The sequence below is a fragment of the Rhinolophus hipposideros genome (assembly GCF_964194185.1).
Source record: "Rhinolophus hipposideros genome assembly, chromosome: 10".
Taxonomy (NCBI): Eukaryota; Metazoa; Chordata; class Mammalia; order Chiroptera; family Rhinolophidae; genus Rhinolophus; species Rhinolophus hipposideros.
The window spans coordinates 14633446-14647560 of record NC_138056.1 but is presented as its reverse complement, the minus strand read 5'-3'; the positions used below and the strand labels follow the sequence as shown (position 1 = coordinate 14647560).

At 46.9% G+C, this 14115-nt stretch overlaps 1 protein-coding gene across 1 annotated transcript in view; it reads right to left on the bottom strand.

The window, feature by feature from the left end:
• Nucleotides 1-13574, bottom strand: part of SYT13 (synaptotagmin 13) — a 43063-nt gene extending 29489 nt beyond the window's left edge. The window contains exon 1 of the mRNA XM_081064945.1: nt 13268-13574. Within this exon, the coding sequence (XP_080921071.1) occupies nt 13268-13450 (183 nt within the window). The 5' untranslated portion in view covers nt 13451-13574. The remainder of the gene's footprint in view (nt 1-13267) is intronic.
• Between the last annotated feature and the right edge of the window lie 541 nt (nt 13575-14115).

The window sequence follows — 14115 nt, the reverse complement described above, 5'->3', positions numbered from 1 at the left end:
ATCCCAGATGTGTTACACCTCAGGGAGAGGATCCCTCTCGCTCTCCCTCCAAGACCAGTCTTTCCATCCGAGCCTTGCACCCCATCCCCACCGCCATTGTGGGAGCCTTATACTAGCTATTTTCAATCTCTGCTTCTCTTTCTCTTGAATGTTCATTTTTTTCTTCAACTGGCTCCTTCTCATCAGTTTTCAAATGTACTCAATGATCCTTTGACTTCTTGTCCCCTGCTCAACCACTGCCCTCACCCTCTCCACGCCTTTGCAGCCACACATCTCAGAATTGCCTATACTGAGTGCTTTCTTCATTCATCACTTGCTACCCACTCTCTAATGTAAAAGTTCCCTTGATCCACTGAAGGTCATCATTGGTCTCCAAGGTCACCGAAAACCTTCACGATCTAATTCCCGTGGATTTTGTCAGTGTTATCTTACTTGACTTTTCAGCGGCAGGCTTCCCAGTTGATGATCCCCTTCCTCTTAAAAAGTATTTTCTATTATCATCATCATCATTATTATTATTATTATTATTATTATTATTATTATTTTCACATTACATTCTCTAGGTTTTTCTCCCTCCTTTCTGACTACCTCTCCTTGTCTCATTAAATGTTGGGTGTCCATCAGGACTTGTTCTAGGAACTTCTTCCCTCTTCATTCTCCTCTCCTCCTGGGAGGTCTCAGCCATGCCACCACTGCAGTTGCGGTCTCCTACTTTGGACTCCCAAGGACACGTCTCCAGCTCCCCCATATACCTCACAGCCACACTGAGCTCCAGACCTGCTGAACCACTGGCACAACCAACTTCTTATGGAAATAGCTCGAAGACTCCTCACATTCTCCCTGCACACAAGTGAACCGACTCATGACTTGAAACCCGTGACCTCAACTTTTTTGAGTGTTCCCTGTTTCACTAATTGCTACCAGCATGCAGTGGGGCAAGTGAAAAACTCCGGTGTCATCTCTGACTCACTCCCCCTGCCTGAAGCCCATACCCCACCCACAGGCAAAGTCAGTCCATTTGTTTTCTAAACATCCCTCCAAACCACTGCCACCATCATAGTGGTCTAAGCCACCAGAGTCTCTCTTTGTGCCTTCCCCTTGGTTTCCTCACTTCCACTCTTCCCACATCCAAAAGGATCTTTTTACAACCCAAATCTGACTCTGTCACATGTTGCTTGTCACATCAGTAGCTATGTATGGTGGCCCAGAAGGCCCTGTGTGGCTCTGCCCTAACCCACCTCCCCCACTTCTCATCCCTCTTTCCTGTGCCCTCTGTGTTGTACCCATGTTGACCTTCTTCCAGTCGCTTCTAAGTGACATTTTTTCTTTCCACAGGACCTTTGCACATGTCCTATGTTAGGAAGACTTTGACCCCTCATCCCCAACAGCTTTATCTAGTAAATACCATTCACTGTATGCCACAGGCGTGAGCAAGACAGTCCGTTTGGGGTATGGGAAGAAAACAACAGAATTTCATTTTATAATTTGTTTTTATCATACTGTTTTAGAAAGTTTGTTTTGTGAATGTTTTATAATGTACATGATACTTTAGTGGAATAAGCTATATATAAGCATATATAGCTTTACAAAGAATTAACTATACAAGTATGGGGTACATGCCCACGATTTTTTTGTTTTCTGAAAGAGATCTCCAAAAATGTTGAAAATCAGAGCACTAATCAACTATCACTTTGTGGGAGTCCGCTCAGCTCCCTTACACACCTAACACAGTTGTAGATTTATATTCATTTGTATGGCTGTGTGATGAATACCTCTGTCCTTAGAATACGAGCTGCCGCAGGTCGGGGATGTCGTCTGCCTGGTCACTGTGGTGTCCCCAGTGCTCTCAGTACCTTGCAGATAGTAGGTGATCAAGAAATGTTTCGAATGAATGAATATCTTAGAAGTGCAATGTTCATGCTCCCCTTCCCACACTTTCTTTTTCCACAGCTGGAATGTTTTTAATGGACTCTCTCTTTCCTACATAGTGAAGAGACAGATAAGTCATGGCTCTGGCAAAGGATAAATTAGAAAATGATTCAGAGACACCTGAAATACGCTCTGAATAACAGCCAGGTGCTGAGTCTGCTGAGTGCTTTCACAAGTGTTATCTCATGTAGCCTTTACCATTACCTTGGAGAACCTTATTATTAACATCTGTCTGTTTTACTGATGAGAAAAATGGGGTTCAGAATGGTGAAGGTCATTTAGCTGGGCCGGGGTGGGAGGGCTGAAGTCAAATTCCGGTTGGGGGTCTAAGTCTACTTTGCTTCCTATTAGATCTCAGTCGCTGGATCCTGAAACGAACATTTTTATTCTAAGAGGCAATTTCCTCTTTTGAGTGGTCTCAAAAAACACGGTTGTTATTATCCAAAATCAAATTCAAGTCTACCCTGCCGTGGTAACGGGCGGATTACCTAAGCTCGTGTTCATTCCTCTCTTTTCCGTCTTTGTCTCTGCGTGTTTTGTCATGAGGTTGTCACACAAAGGGCGACAGTCATGTTGCTGTTTAAAGGATCCATTCTTCTTTCATTGTAAGAAACGGGATCATTAGATGACGCATTGGTAGGGAAGGTGCTGAAAAGCCTTCCCGATTGTGTTGATATTTGACTATGGAGTGTTGTCTCTTGACATATCCTTGCTGCCTTCACTGAACGTCTCTCTGATAGCCTCGCCCTTTCGTCTACGTGAAGTGAATTGCCGGAAGTGAAAATGCATTTGAAAATGCTCGGGGATGCACTGGGAGAGAGGAGGGGTATCTGAAACACAGAACGAGCTTGGAGCTAACTGAAGTTATTCTGCACATGCCGCTGTTTCCATCAGCTCTTCCAGTTGCCCAACCAAACAGCTTTTCCCCAGCCTTACTTTCATCTCCAAATGCTGTCCTCTCCAAAACATTTTTCCGAGTGCTATTTGAAAAGCAGTCTTCACTATCCTGCCTCAATACCCTACCTCCTCCTCATTCTGCCATTCTTAGCAGCAAGTCCCAAACGGTATGGTTTATGATGCTTTTCCAAGTCCGACACAGTTTTGGGGAGCATTATCTCATTGGCCTTGCAAGTTGAAGATTTTTTTAAACTGTCTCCAATGTTAACCAAGTGTTGGGAGATTCCAAGGGAAGGGAACCAAGAAAAAGGGAAGCTGTCATGGCCTCCCAGCTTGTTTTGATTCCTTGCTATGTCACTAAAGGCAGGCACAGAGAATCTTCAGCGAGCTCAGCACCTTCCTCGGCGTTTCTGTCCTTGGGATTTTTTTTCTGGCTGCAGCGGAGGCAGCGGCCCCATGAACCCCCTCATCCCCATTCATCTAACCATCCATTCATGGATTCATGCAGTCATTCAACATTTCTCCCCTCTCCTCTTGCTGTCTGCCAAGCCCTGCTCAGTTTTCCTATGAAGAAAAAATATATATTGGACGTAATGAGGCTAATGAGCTCCGGTGGGGGGAGTCAGTGACAATGTGAAAATACCCTAGGGTCTATGGCAGATGAACTAAGACTCAATTTCCCAGAATTCCCATAGGACGCTTGTCTTCCTTTTTCATGCATATGTACATGCATATGCATATGTTCATATATGCAACTACCTCTCATTAGTTAACGCTCATCTGTTCATGGAAACGTGCCAGCTAGAGCATTTCAGACAGCAGTCATTATTCTATAGCATTATTTTAAATGGGAAAAATTATAACGCATTCCAAGTCCACTCCCAAACCCCAATCAACTTCCAAAATATCACTGTATATCACCGTAACACCCTTAAACACCAGGTGAAAGTTTCCTGGCAATTTTTTTTTAATACAAATCAATTAAAACAGTCTACCTAATTAGGGAACTCCTTGGTGGGAAGCTTTGAGTGTGTGTGCAGAGAACTGACACTGGAGGGCATCAAGGCCCTTCCCAGCATCCCACTGGCCTGGTAATGCCGTGTTTCCCCCAAAATAAGACCTAGCCGGACCATCAGCTCTAATGTGTCTTTTGGAGCAAAAATTAATATAAGACCCGATCTTATTTCAATATAAGACTGGGTCTTACACAATATAAGACCGGGATAATATAATATAACATAACATAGTATAATATAATAAATACCGGGTCTTATATTAATTTTTGCTCCAAAAGACACTTTAGAACTGATGGTCCAGCTAGGTCATATTTTCGGGGAAACACCGTGTCAGTCCCTACGGAAATGACAGTGAAAGGATAGTAAATATCACCTCAATTGGACCCAGGTTTGTAGGGCCCCTAAGTAACTAGGTGAAGCATATCTGGACACATGAGGAACTAAAGCTTAGGGGAAACAGGAGGGAAAGGTGACAGTGAGGACGCGCAACATAATTAAAGGATGGAACAGCAGGGGCAAATTTGCTGGGAGAGCCAGGGAGCCAGGACTGCCGCATATCCACTCCTCTTATGAGACTCATGAACAATGAGGTGTTTTTATGGGTGTGCCCGTGTGGACTCATTTAACGGGCATCCAATGCAGAGAGCAAATGTTTGTTAAAAAACTTGCCAGATACCGATGAGTATTTTTAAAATGAGATTTTGGATTACTTTTTTAATTACAAGTTTAGAAAATACCACAGTGAGGTGCCGCATCACATCCACCGGAATGTCTATAACAAAAAAAAGAAAAGAACAACTGCTGGCAAGGATGTGAAGAAATTTGAACCTTCATACACCGCTGGTGGGATAGCACAATGGTGTGGCCACTGCGGAAAGCAGTCTGGCAGTTCCTCCAATAGTTAAACATAGAGTTACCATAGGACCCAGCAATTCCGTTCCTAGGTATGTACTTGAAAGAACTGAAAACAGGCACTCAAACAAATATTTGTACAGAAATGTACCCAGCTGCACTGATCACAATAACCAAAAGGTAGAATCCACCCAAATGTCCATCGATTTACGAACAGGAACACCAAATGCAATCTATCCATACAATGCGATGTTATTCAGTCATAAAAAAAAATAAAGTACTAATACCTGCTACAACATGGATGAACCTTAAAAATATGATGGTAAGTGAAAGAAGCCAGACACAAAAGGCTACATATTTTATAATTCCAATGATATGAAATGTGCAGAAGAGGCAAATGCATATAGACAGAAACAGACTGGTGGTTGTCAGGGAGTGGAGGGGGAGAGAGGAATAGAGTGTCTGCTCAATAGGTATGGAGATGTCTTCAGTAGGGAAGAAAAAGTTGTAGAACTAGATGGAGGTGTAGTTGCATAACAATAGGGATGTACTAAATGCCACTGATATGTACACTTTTAAAATTGTGAATTTTATGTGCATTTCACCTCAATTAAAAAAAAGTTTTGAAACGAATGGCAACCTTCATATTATCAGTACATAGGTCAGTGTACTTCACGTGTGTGTATTACGTGCCGTTGAGTTGGCTCTGACTCCTGACGATCCTATGAATGAGTGATGTCCTATCCTCAGCAGCCCTGCTCAGCTCCTATAGACTTGTGTCTATGACTTCTTTTATGGAGACAATCCAGCTCATATTTGGTCTTCCTCTTGTCCTGTGGCTTCCCATTTTTTCCCCAGCATTATTGTCTTTTCCAAAGAACCCTGCCTTCTTACTATGTACCTGAAGTATGAATGCCCCTCCCCTAGGCATTAATAAATGTTTGATACGTGCATGTATGAACCTGTCCATGGTCGACAATGCCCTGCTTGCACAGGTGTCTGTCAACCTCCCCAGCCTCATCGTATACCAGGCTCCCCCTTGCTCTCTGCTCTTCAGGTATACTGGCCTTTCCCTAGACCCTCCTAAGTGCTAGGCTTCCACCTACCACAGGACCTTTGCACAGGCTCCTTCCTCTGTCTGGAGTCCCTCACACTCCACCCCATTGCCCTGGGTAACTTCCCATCTAACTGCAGCTCTCAGCTTGGCCATCACTGACCAAGGAAGAAAGGCCCTCACTGACCTCCTTGACTGGATCAGTTCCATTTTACACTCTCATAGCACCAGAACTTGCCCTTCAGGCCACTTATCACCATCACACATTTTCATTTATTTGTGCTCTTCTTTTATTAACTCTTGTCTCCCCCATTACACCACAAGTTTCAGGAGGACTGAGAATGGGTCAGTGTGTCATTGAGGAGGGGACAGTTACTATACTCTATCCCCCCCTCATGCATCGTATCTGGCACATAGTATGTGCTCAATAAACATAATGAAGGGAAGGAGGGGGAGGGAGGAATAGATCTACCCTTTTCACCTGTTTTCCTTTAGAAACCTATAAACATTATATCTTGCCAAATTGGTCATGGGAGTCCTTTGTATGCATATGTTGATACTGACATATACATATAGAATCCCTTAGTTCTTAAAACCTGTCTCTGCGAAGCTCTGCTCTTCCATTCTCCAAGCAGGGTTTCCCAATGTTTGTTAACAAGAAATAAGTTCTGGAGGTAGTAAATACAGTAACTTTAAGGCAGAGGTGGGAGATGAACTGTTATTTGTTATTAGGAGATTGTGGGTCAAATAGAGTGAACAGTACAGGAATCGTCTCTGCTTATTCTGATTTCTCCCGCTGGTCTCCAACTCTGGGTGGTTTGTTGCTCTTTATCTTGTCTCATCTTTGTCTTCCCCATCCTGCTGGCCTCTCCCTTTCCTTCTGGCATTGCCTTAAGCTCCCTCTGATTTCCCCTCCAGGTGTTTCTTCTATCAGGGTCCAATGGCCTCTCTATTCCTCTTCCTGCACCACAGGTACATGACAGTAACCCGGGCCAATACCTGAAAATCTGAAAATTTCCAAAGATGCAGCAATGTTTTCTGCTGGAGTTTAACAAAAGGCGCTAGTGGACAGCCAATCACTAGGAGAAACTAGGATGGGAAGCTGTGACAGATCCAGGACAGGCCACTAGAAAGGGACTGATGGACAGACTGAGGTCTTCATTGTGTTTCCAAGAGCCTAGTGTATTCAGTGGGTGTGTGTTCATCTCCCTGAAATAATCTATGCTAATTTCTTGATGAAAAATTCATACTGTCTTCCATGTTGCTAAGCAACCAGCCCAAACATGTCTACTGTGCAAATCTCTCTGGAGGGCCCTGGGCTGCACCCAGTGCCTGAAGCCTGGTGGACGTAAGAGGCAGCAAAGAAATCCAAAGCTTTGATAAAGATTTCTGAAGTTCACCTGCAAAGGTGCATATTTGTAGACACTTTTATGCCATATTGGCTCAAATAAAATTCTGACTCGGTTTTTTTTTTTTTTTTTTGCTAATCTCCAGCCTAGTAGTCAAAGTGGGGGCTTTAGAGCCAGACTTCCTAAATTCGATTCCCAGATCTGCCACTGAATAAATTATTCCATCTATAATAAGTTATTCCATCTTTTCCCATCTATAAAATGGAAATCATAATTATGCATATTTCATAGGGCTATTGTGAGGATAAAATTAATATGGTTAAAATGCTTAGAAAGTGTCTGGCACATGTACAGAACTCAATAAATGTTAGCTACACTTTCACTATTATGTATTACTCTATGGACATGGGATCTATTTCGGTTTGGTTGTTTATATGAAAAGGAGATCACTAGCCAGGACATCAGCTGAGAAATGAATCCTTTAAAGCGTGAGAATCCATGCAGGTCAGACCTTCGAGCAGTTCCAGGAGTGGCATTAGTAATTCACGGAGCCTCCTGTGACCCCTGAGGTACCGGGGAGACCTTGGCAGAGAAGCCAACCAGAACTGGAGAAAGTTCTACTTTGGGCTGAAGGTGGGGCTGCCCCTCCTAAGGGTTTCCCCTGGCCCCCGTACCCCCCCGCCATTATGGTAGCACTGTAACACACTTCATGGCAATTGCCGGCTTCACTGTCTGTCTCCCCACTTATCAGAAAGAACATACGCCTGTCTTTTCATTGCTGTTTCCCAATACCTAGCATTAACCTTTAATGCTTGTTAATCTTTAATGAATGAAATTGTTAGCTAATGCAAAGCAGCATCTGGGCTCTGATTGGTCCTCACTCTGACAAGGATGAATTCAGATAAATGATCCGAGAGGCTGTTGCTCCAGTGATCTAAGGAAGAAGAGAACGGGCAGGAGGGTTGACAGGGCCACATTGATGGTTTTGAGCCCACAGTTCCAAAGAGGCAGCAGAAAGCAGACCGGGCCAGGCAGGCAGTGCGTAAGAGTCCACAAAAAGGAGGGTCGCATCTCCTGATGACGGCCCCACAGTCCTTCATAAACATTAATAAAAGTTAATAAAAATACTGGTTGGTACTAAATTAATGTTCACAAACATTATGTCACAATATGACACATTTTAATAAAAACTTTACTGATGTATAAATACCTAGAGAAAAGTACACAAATCATAAATGTAGAGCTGGCTGACTTTTCTTTCACAAAGTGAACACACCTGTGTAACCAGTGTCCATACCAAGAGGCAAAGCTTATAAAACAAAAACCCAGAAGCGCTCTGCACACCCCAGGCATTACCTGCCCCCACTAAGAGCACCATAAATAAATCAGCCTTGATTTCTACTCTTGGGGAAATGAAACCTTAACAGTATGCGCTTCTTTGTGTTTTCCCTCTCTAGTTCAGTGTGGTGTCAGAATGTGACAATTTAATTCAAACACATTGAAGACTTATCATTTGCCCAGCATCACACTAGAAATTGTCAGGGATACATGAAAAATGAAAGACACTCTCCCTGATTTGAGGGAAAAAGACTCCACTCTACATAATACGTTGTTCGATACAAATTCAGAACTAATATTATTTCATAAAAACTTGGAATCGATCTATTAGTGTTTGCTACAGTCTGAATGTCTGTGTCCCCCTAAAGTTCATATATTGAAACCTGACCCCCAGTGTGATGGTATTAGGAGGTAAGGTCTTTGGAAGGTGATTAGGTCATGAGGGTGGAGCCCTCCCATATGGGATTAGTGCCCTCATAAAAGCAGCCCATGAGGGCTTGCTTGCCCCAGGTGAAGTAAAGTAAAAAGTCTAGGAAGGGGCTCTCACTAGACATTGAATCTGCTAGAACCTTGACCTTGGAATTTCCAGCCTCCAGAACTGTGAGAAATCAATTTCTGTTGTTTGGAAGCCGCCCAGTGTGTGGTATTTTCTTGTAGCAGCCAAATGGACTAAGGCAATGTTCCACTGAAAGCTAGTTGGGTCTTCTCCACTCTGTGAGAAGGAGGGTAGTTGTTTATAATCCGGTAGTAAAGGGAAGTGGGGGCTAGTGAGGCAGATAGGAGAGGTGTAGAAAATACGGATGAGGGGACAAGGAACTTGAATAAAGCCTTTGACCACATGTTAGCTTCAAAGTGATAGTACCTAGGGAATCTGAGACACATCTGAGAAGATGTACTTAAGGGTAACCTGAGGTACACACCTTGTGGGGAGAAAAATCAGATGCTGAAACTAAAGATTTCTGAAAATGGGACCCCAACTCCTGCTAACTGATGGGTCATAAGCTGTGAGAAAAGGACAGTTCTCTCTGCTCACTCTTTAGTGATTTAGGTTAGCCAAAAAGAGGGCTTTCTCTGCAAGGACCCAGAATGCAGATAAGCGTGAAAAGGAAATTCAGGGGAAAGGAACCAATAGTTCTGGCTGCCTCTCGTTAACACATCCAGAAGCAGCGGTGAAGGGCAGATGACCACACACACGTTTCTGCTGTCTTGCTCAAGCAGCCTGGTCCCTGCATGATAACCAAGCTTCAAAAGTTGGACTGACAACAGTGAGGGAGTTCCCAGGTGATCCTTCCAGACCATCGTAGTGCAGTCCCCAACAGATTGCACGTGGGTGAGGGTGAGGGTTCTAAGGAGGCAGAATAAACGGTCCAGGGTGCGTATTTCGGGAAAGCAAAGAACTATGAATTAAAGCTGGCTGGAGGCACGAAAGACGATGGATCACTGCTTCCACCCTCTTCTACCTTCCACTTAACAGAGATTCTGGACCATTTTTATTCCGTGGATTCCTTTAGCTGTCTGGAGAAGCCTATGGACACTTCCTCCAAACGCTGGGAAAACTCGAAAATAAAAGACATAAGACTACAATGGAACATCTAACAACATCAATTTGGGAAACAGCTACATGCGTGCCTCCTTCTTCATTCATTAAATAGCAGGCTCGAGCAGGAGGCTTAATAAGAAGCATGATTTAGAATTAGAGACGTGCCTAAATGATATTGTGAAGTCTGTGGAGCAGCTGCAGTGTGCTCTGAAACGATCTGTGATTTCCCTTGGGGACAAAGTTACCGATATTGTTAATACTATGGTGTGTTGTTTATATTTCTACTCACAGGAATGCTATGTTTCAGTTAGAGGTTAGTAAAAATCATTATGTAAGTTTTTCCTCTCCAAGACTGTGAACGTTTTAAATTCTGTCTACAGACCCCTTGATGGGGAGATGGGGGTCTATGGACCTCAGGGAAAGAACCCCTGGGAAAATCTGAAAATTCTTTTCAAAATCACTACAAAGTTCAACTTCATCCAAACATTCATGGCCAGAAATCAGATTTCCCAGGCACGGCCTGCAAATCCAAGGAAATTTTCCAGCAACCACAACCAGTGACTTTGGGAGACACGGGTAGTCATCACCCTGTATCGTACAGACATCCCAGTTCTTAGTGGCTGCAGGAATCTAGAACCTGTTCCCCAGCCCTCATGCCCTCTTTTCAACGAACATCTTCAGAGAGTTTTCTCTGACTCTTTTCCCTCCTCGTCAATACGTGCCATGGCCACCACCCTGGTGTCACCTGCCACCCCTAATACCATCTCTTTTACTTTCTTTGAAATGCCAGTTGTGTTGTCTTTTCCCTGTTTACTCTATCTGGGTCATGGCTGACTGAGTCTGAGCACAGTGGCAGCCAAGCCGACGCGGTCCTCACAGTTTCATCCTATTCAGGCCTGTCGATTCAGCCCCAGGTGGCTCACATCCTTGTCACTCAGGGAATTAGGTGAGGGAATGTGGACGGATGGGTCTCACGTATCCGCAGACATGTACTGTGCCCCGCTGAGCTAGCGCTGGGTTGCAAAGGGCTGGCGCCTGCGTGCACGTGTGAGGAAATCCCACCGACAGTCATCCCACAGGGCTGGACACTGGGATGCTTTTGTCAACAACTTTCTATCGGGCACCTATTAGATTCCAGGTGCTGAGTGGGTGCTGGAAATAAATATGCAAGAAAGCAGATATGAACGATCACGTCCAATTTTCACAACTGCTATAAAATAATTCGGAAGGAACATATGGGGGAGGGGGAGAGAAGGGGTGCTCGGTTACATGTGGCAATAGGGAATAGGTGACATTTATACAGAAAGAGACTTAAAGGAGAAGAAGGAACCATCTGCGCGAAAAGCGGGCAGAAAACTGGAAGGGTTGGTGTCTTTAAGAAGGATCATAAATCCAGTGAGGCTGAGGCTGCCAATGAAAGAAGGAACTGGCAGGAGTTTAGCTGGAGAGGTAGACAGCTGCCGGATCAGGCAGATGGGGGAGTAGAGTGGAATGGCTAATAGCACAGACTCCAGAATCAGACCAGCTTGGCTAGATTCTGGCTCTGAAACTTCTCTAGCTGTGTGACGTTGGGGAAGTCACTGACCCTCTCTGAGTCCAATCTCCTTATCTTTAAGTGGATCACCATGTATGCATTCACTGAGTTGCTAAATGCATTAAATGTAACACACTTAGGTAGAATGGTGCCTGGCGCCTTCCGTGCTCTGTAAAGGGTTGTTACATTTGTTCCACGCTCAATGAGAAGTTGTGGAGGATTTTAAGCGGGGGAGAGGCACAGTCTGTTTGTCTTAACAGATTATCAGGCATCATGTGGGCTACTTACTGGTCCGTCAATAAGACAAAGAGTTGGAAGGGATCCCAGGGTCCCTCACATCAACACCTTCCCCAGGGGTTCTCTCTGAGAAGGGGAGGGGATGGTGCCTGTGAAAGGCTGAGGAATGGCTGTCCCTCTAGTGCCCTGGGCTGCACAGAAGGTTGAGAGGCAGCAGGCCACAACTTCTAGAGAAGGGCTCATCCAACTCCCTGTCAGTAGGGAGCCCACTACTGCCATTTCCAGAGGATTCCGGATTCCACACCAGCTGCCCAGCTGCTTCCTATTGCAGACAGTGTCAATGTCACTTTTCTTGGATTGTAAGTGCCTCAAGGACAGCAGCCATTTCCTGCCACTCACACCATACAGTGACTGACACAAGCCCCACACGACTGGGTCTCAGAGCTTTTAAATAATTGATTGGAAAAAGGAGGGTGGAATCATAGCATGATAGTGCCGCTCCCAGACTATCAGCTCTATAAGGAATCCAGCGGACCTTTGGAAGTTGTGAAGTCATGCCCCTGCCCAGGGGCAGCCTTCCTCGAACACTTTAGCCAGACTCTTTCTCTCCGATTCTCCAGAGGACATTTTGCTCTTCCCACCTTAGGACGGTGTCCTGGAGTTCACAGCCTGTGTAGGGAGGTCCTTCGAAACCTCTTCCCAGACCCCTTCTACTGCACGGTACAATGGGGGCACCACCCATTTCCTACCCAAAGGGGCTCTCGGGTCAAGCCAATGCATGGGATAAAAGCCCTTCTATCTTGAGGGACATCTTCAGAGGCAGTTGGGGGAAGCCACAGCAAGCCCCTCAGGCTGGCTGGAGCTGAGGGCTGCTGCGAGGGGGCCAGGGTCCTCAGGCCCCTGCATATACACCTGCCTCTCCAGACACCAGACACTCCCTGTCCAGCTGCCTCCTCTCCAGCGCCTATGAGGACAGCTGCAGCGCCACCCGTCTGGGTTTTGGTGGCTTTCCACCTTCTCAGCTATGTCAGTGCTTTCCCTACACCAGCCCGTAAGGACCCCTTCCCCCACCTTCTCTTCTCTTTCACAGTCCCCTCCCCCCAATTCTGCAAGCTTCTCATCCTCCAGAGGAGTCCGGTCCTCTCGGTCTTCTCTAACCCTCATGACACCCTTCCCCAGTCTCCTCTCAGCCCCCTCCCATATTCCCCACTGAGTGCCTGATGCACATTCTCCTCCCAGCTTCCCTCCCCTCCCAGCCCTAATTCCTATCCCGTCCCCTCCCTCTGAGCCCTCGCTGTCCTCTTTCCTCTCTCGTCCCCTAAGTCTCCAGCCCACAAACGACGCCCACCCCCGCTTTCCGGACCCCTCGGCGGGTCCCCGAGCACGTCCCCTGTCCCCGCTCCCCGCCATTCTCTGTCTCGCAAAGAAGAACCGCGACGGCTCCCCCCGCCCCGTGCCCCCTCCGCCGCAGACCCGCAGACGACACCTATGGCAGGGAAGCCGAGGCGCCGCCCCGCTCACCTGTTGGGCTGGCCGGAGCACGCCAGGTCTCGCCTTCTCCGGGTCGGGGTCCCGGTCTCGCTGCAGCAGCCCCTTCTTGGGGTGCATGTGCCGGCACAGGCAGGTGACCCCGCACAGCGCGAGGATGCTGGTGGCCGTGCCCAGCGTGGCGCCCAGCGCGATCACGGGCACCGACAGCACCATGGCGCCCGCTCCCCGCGCGGGGCTCAGTCCGCCGCAGAGCACCTACCCCGCTGGGCCGCTGCCCGCCGCCAGGCAGCTCCGGGCTCGGGGCGCGCCAGCAGCTCTCCCGCCGCCGGAGGGGGGAGGGGCGGGGAGGGCGGGCGGCGGCGAGGACGTCAGAGGAGGGGGCCGGACGCCAGCTGGCTGGAGCACCCGCAGCACCACGTCAGCGACACCCCTCCGCGTCCACACGTGACCAGACCCCCCAACCCAATAGGAGCCAGAGCTTTTCAGGTGGCCGGAACCTTGGGGTTGTCTCAGGCCGTTCTTCACGCTTTATGTATGAAGACACTTGTGCCCGAGAAGGGCAGCAGGTCACACTGCATTAGCGGGCAAACCAGGGCTCGAACCCAGGCCTGTGGCTTCTTCTGGGGAGAGGTCACTTTGCCAGGCTACTAACTCTTTGTTCACCCTCTCTGGCCCAGGAGTCTACAACATTGGCTCCTCCAGGAGCATTTCATACACAGACGCACCACGCTGGACATTTCCCATATCCTGAACTTGCCAGGTGTCCACTACCAGGGAGAGGGGCAGGTGGCAGGTTAGAGGGAACTGATGGGGGGCATGGGGTTGAGACCATACCCACGTCCTGGTGAGGATGATTGCAATGATTCTATCTATCCCTG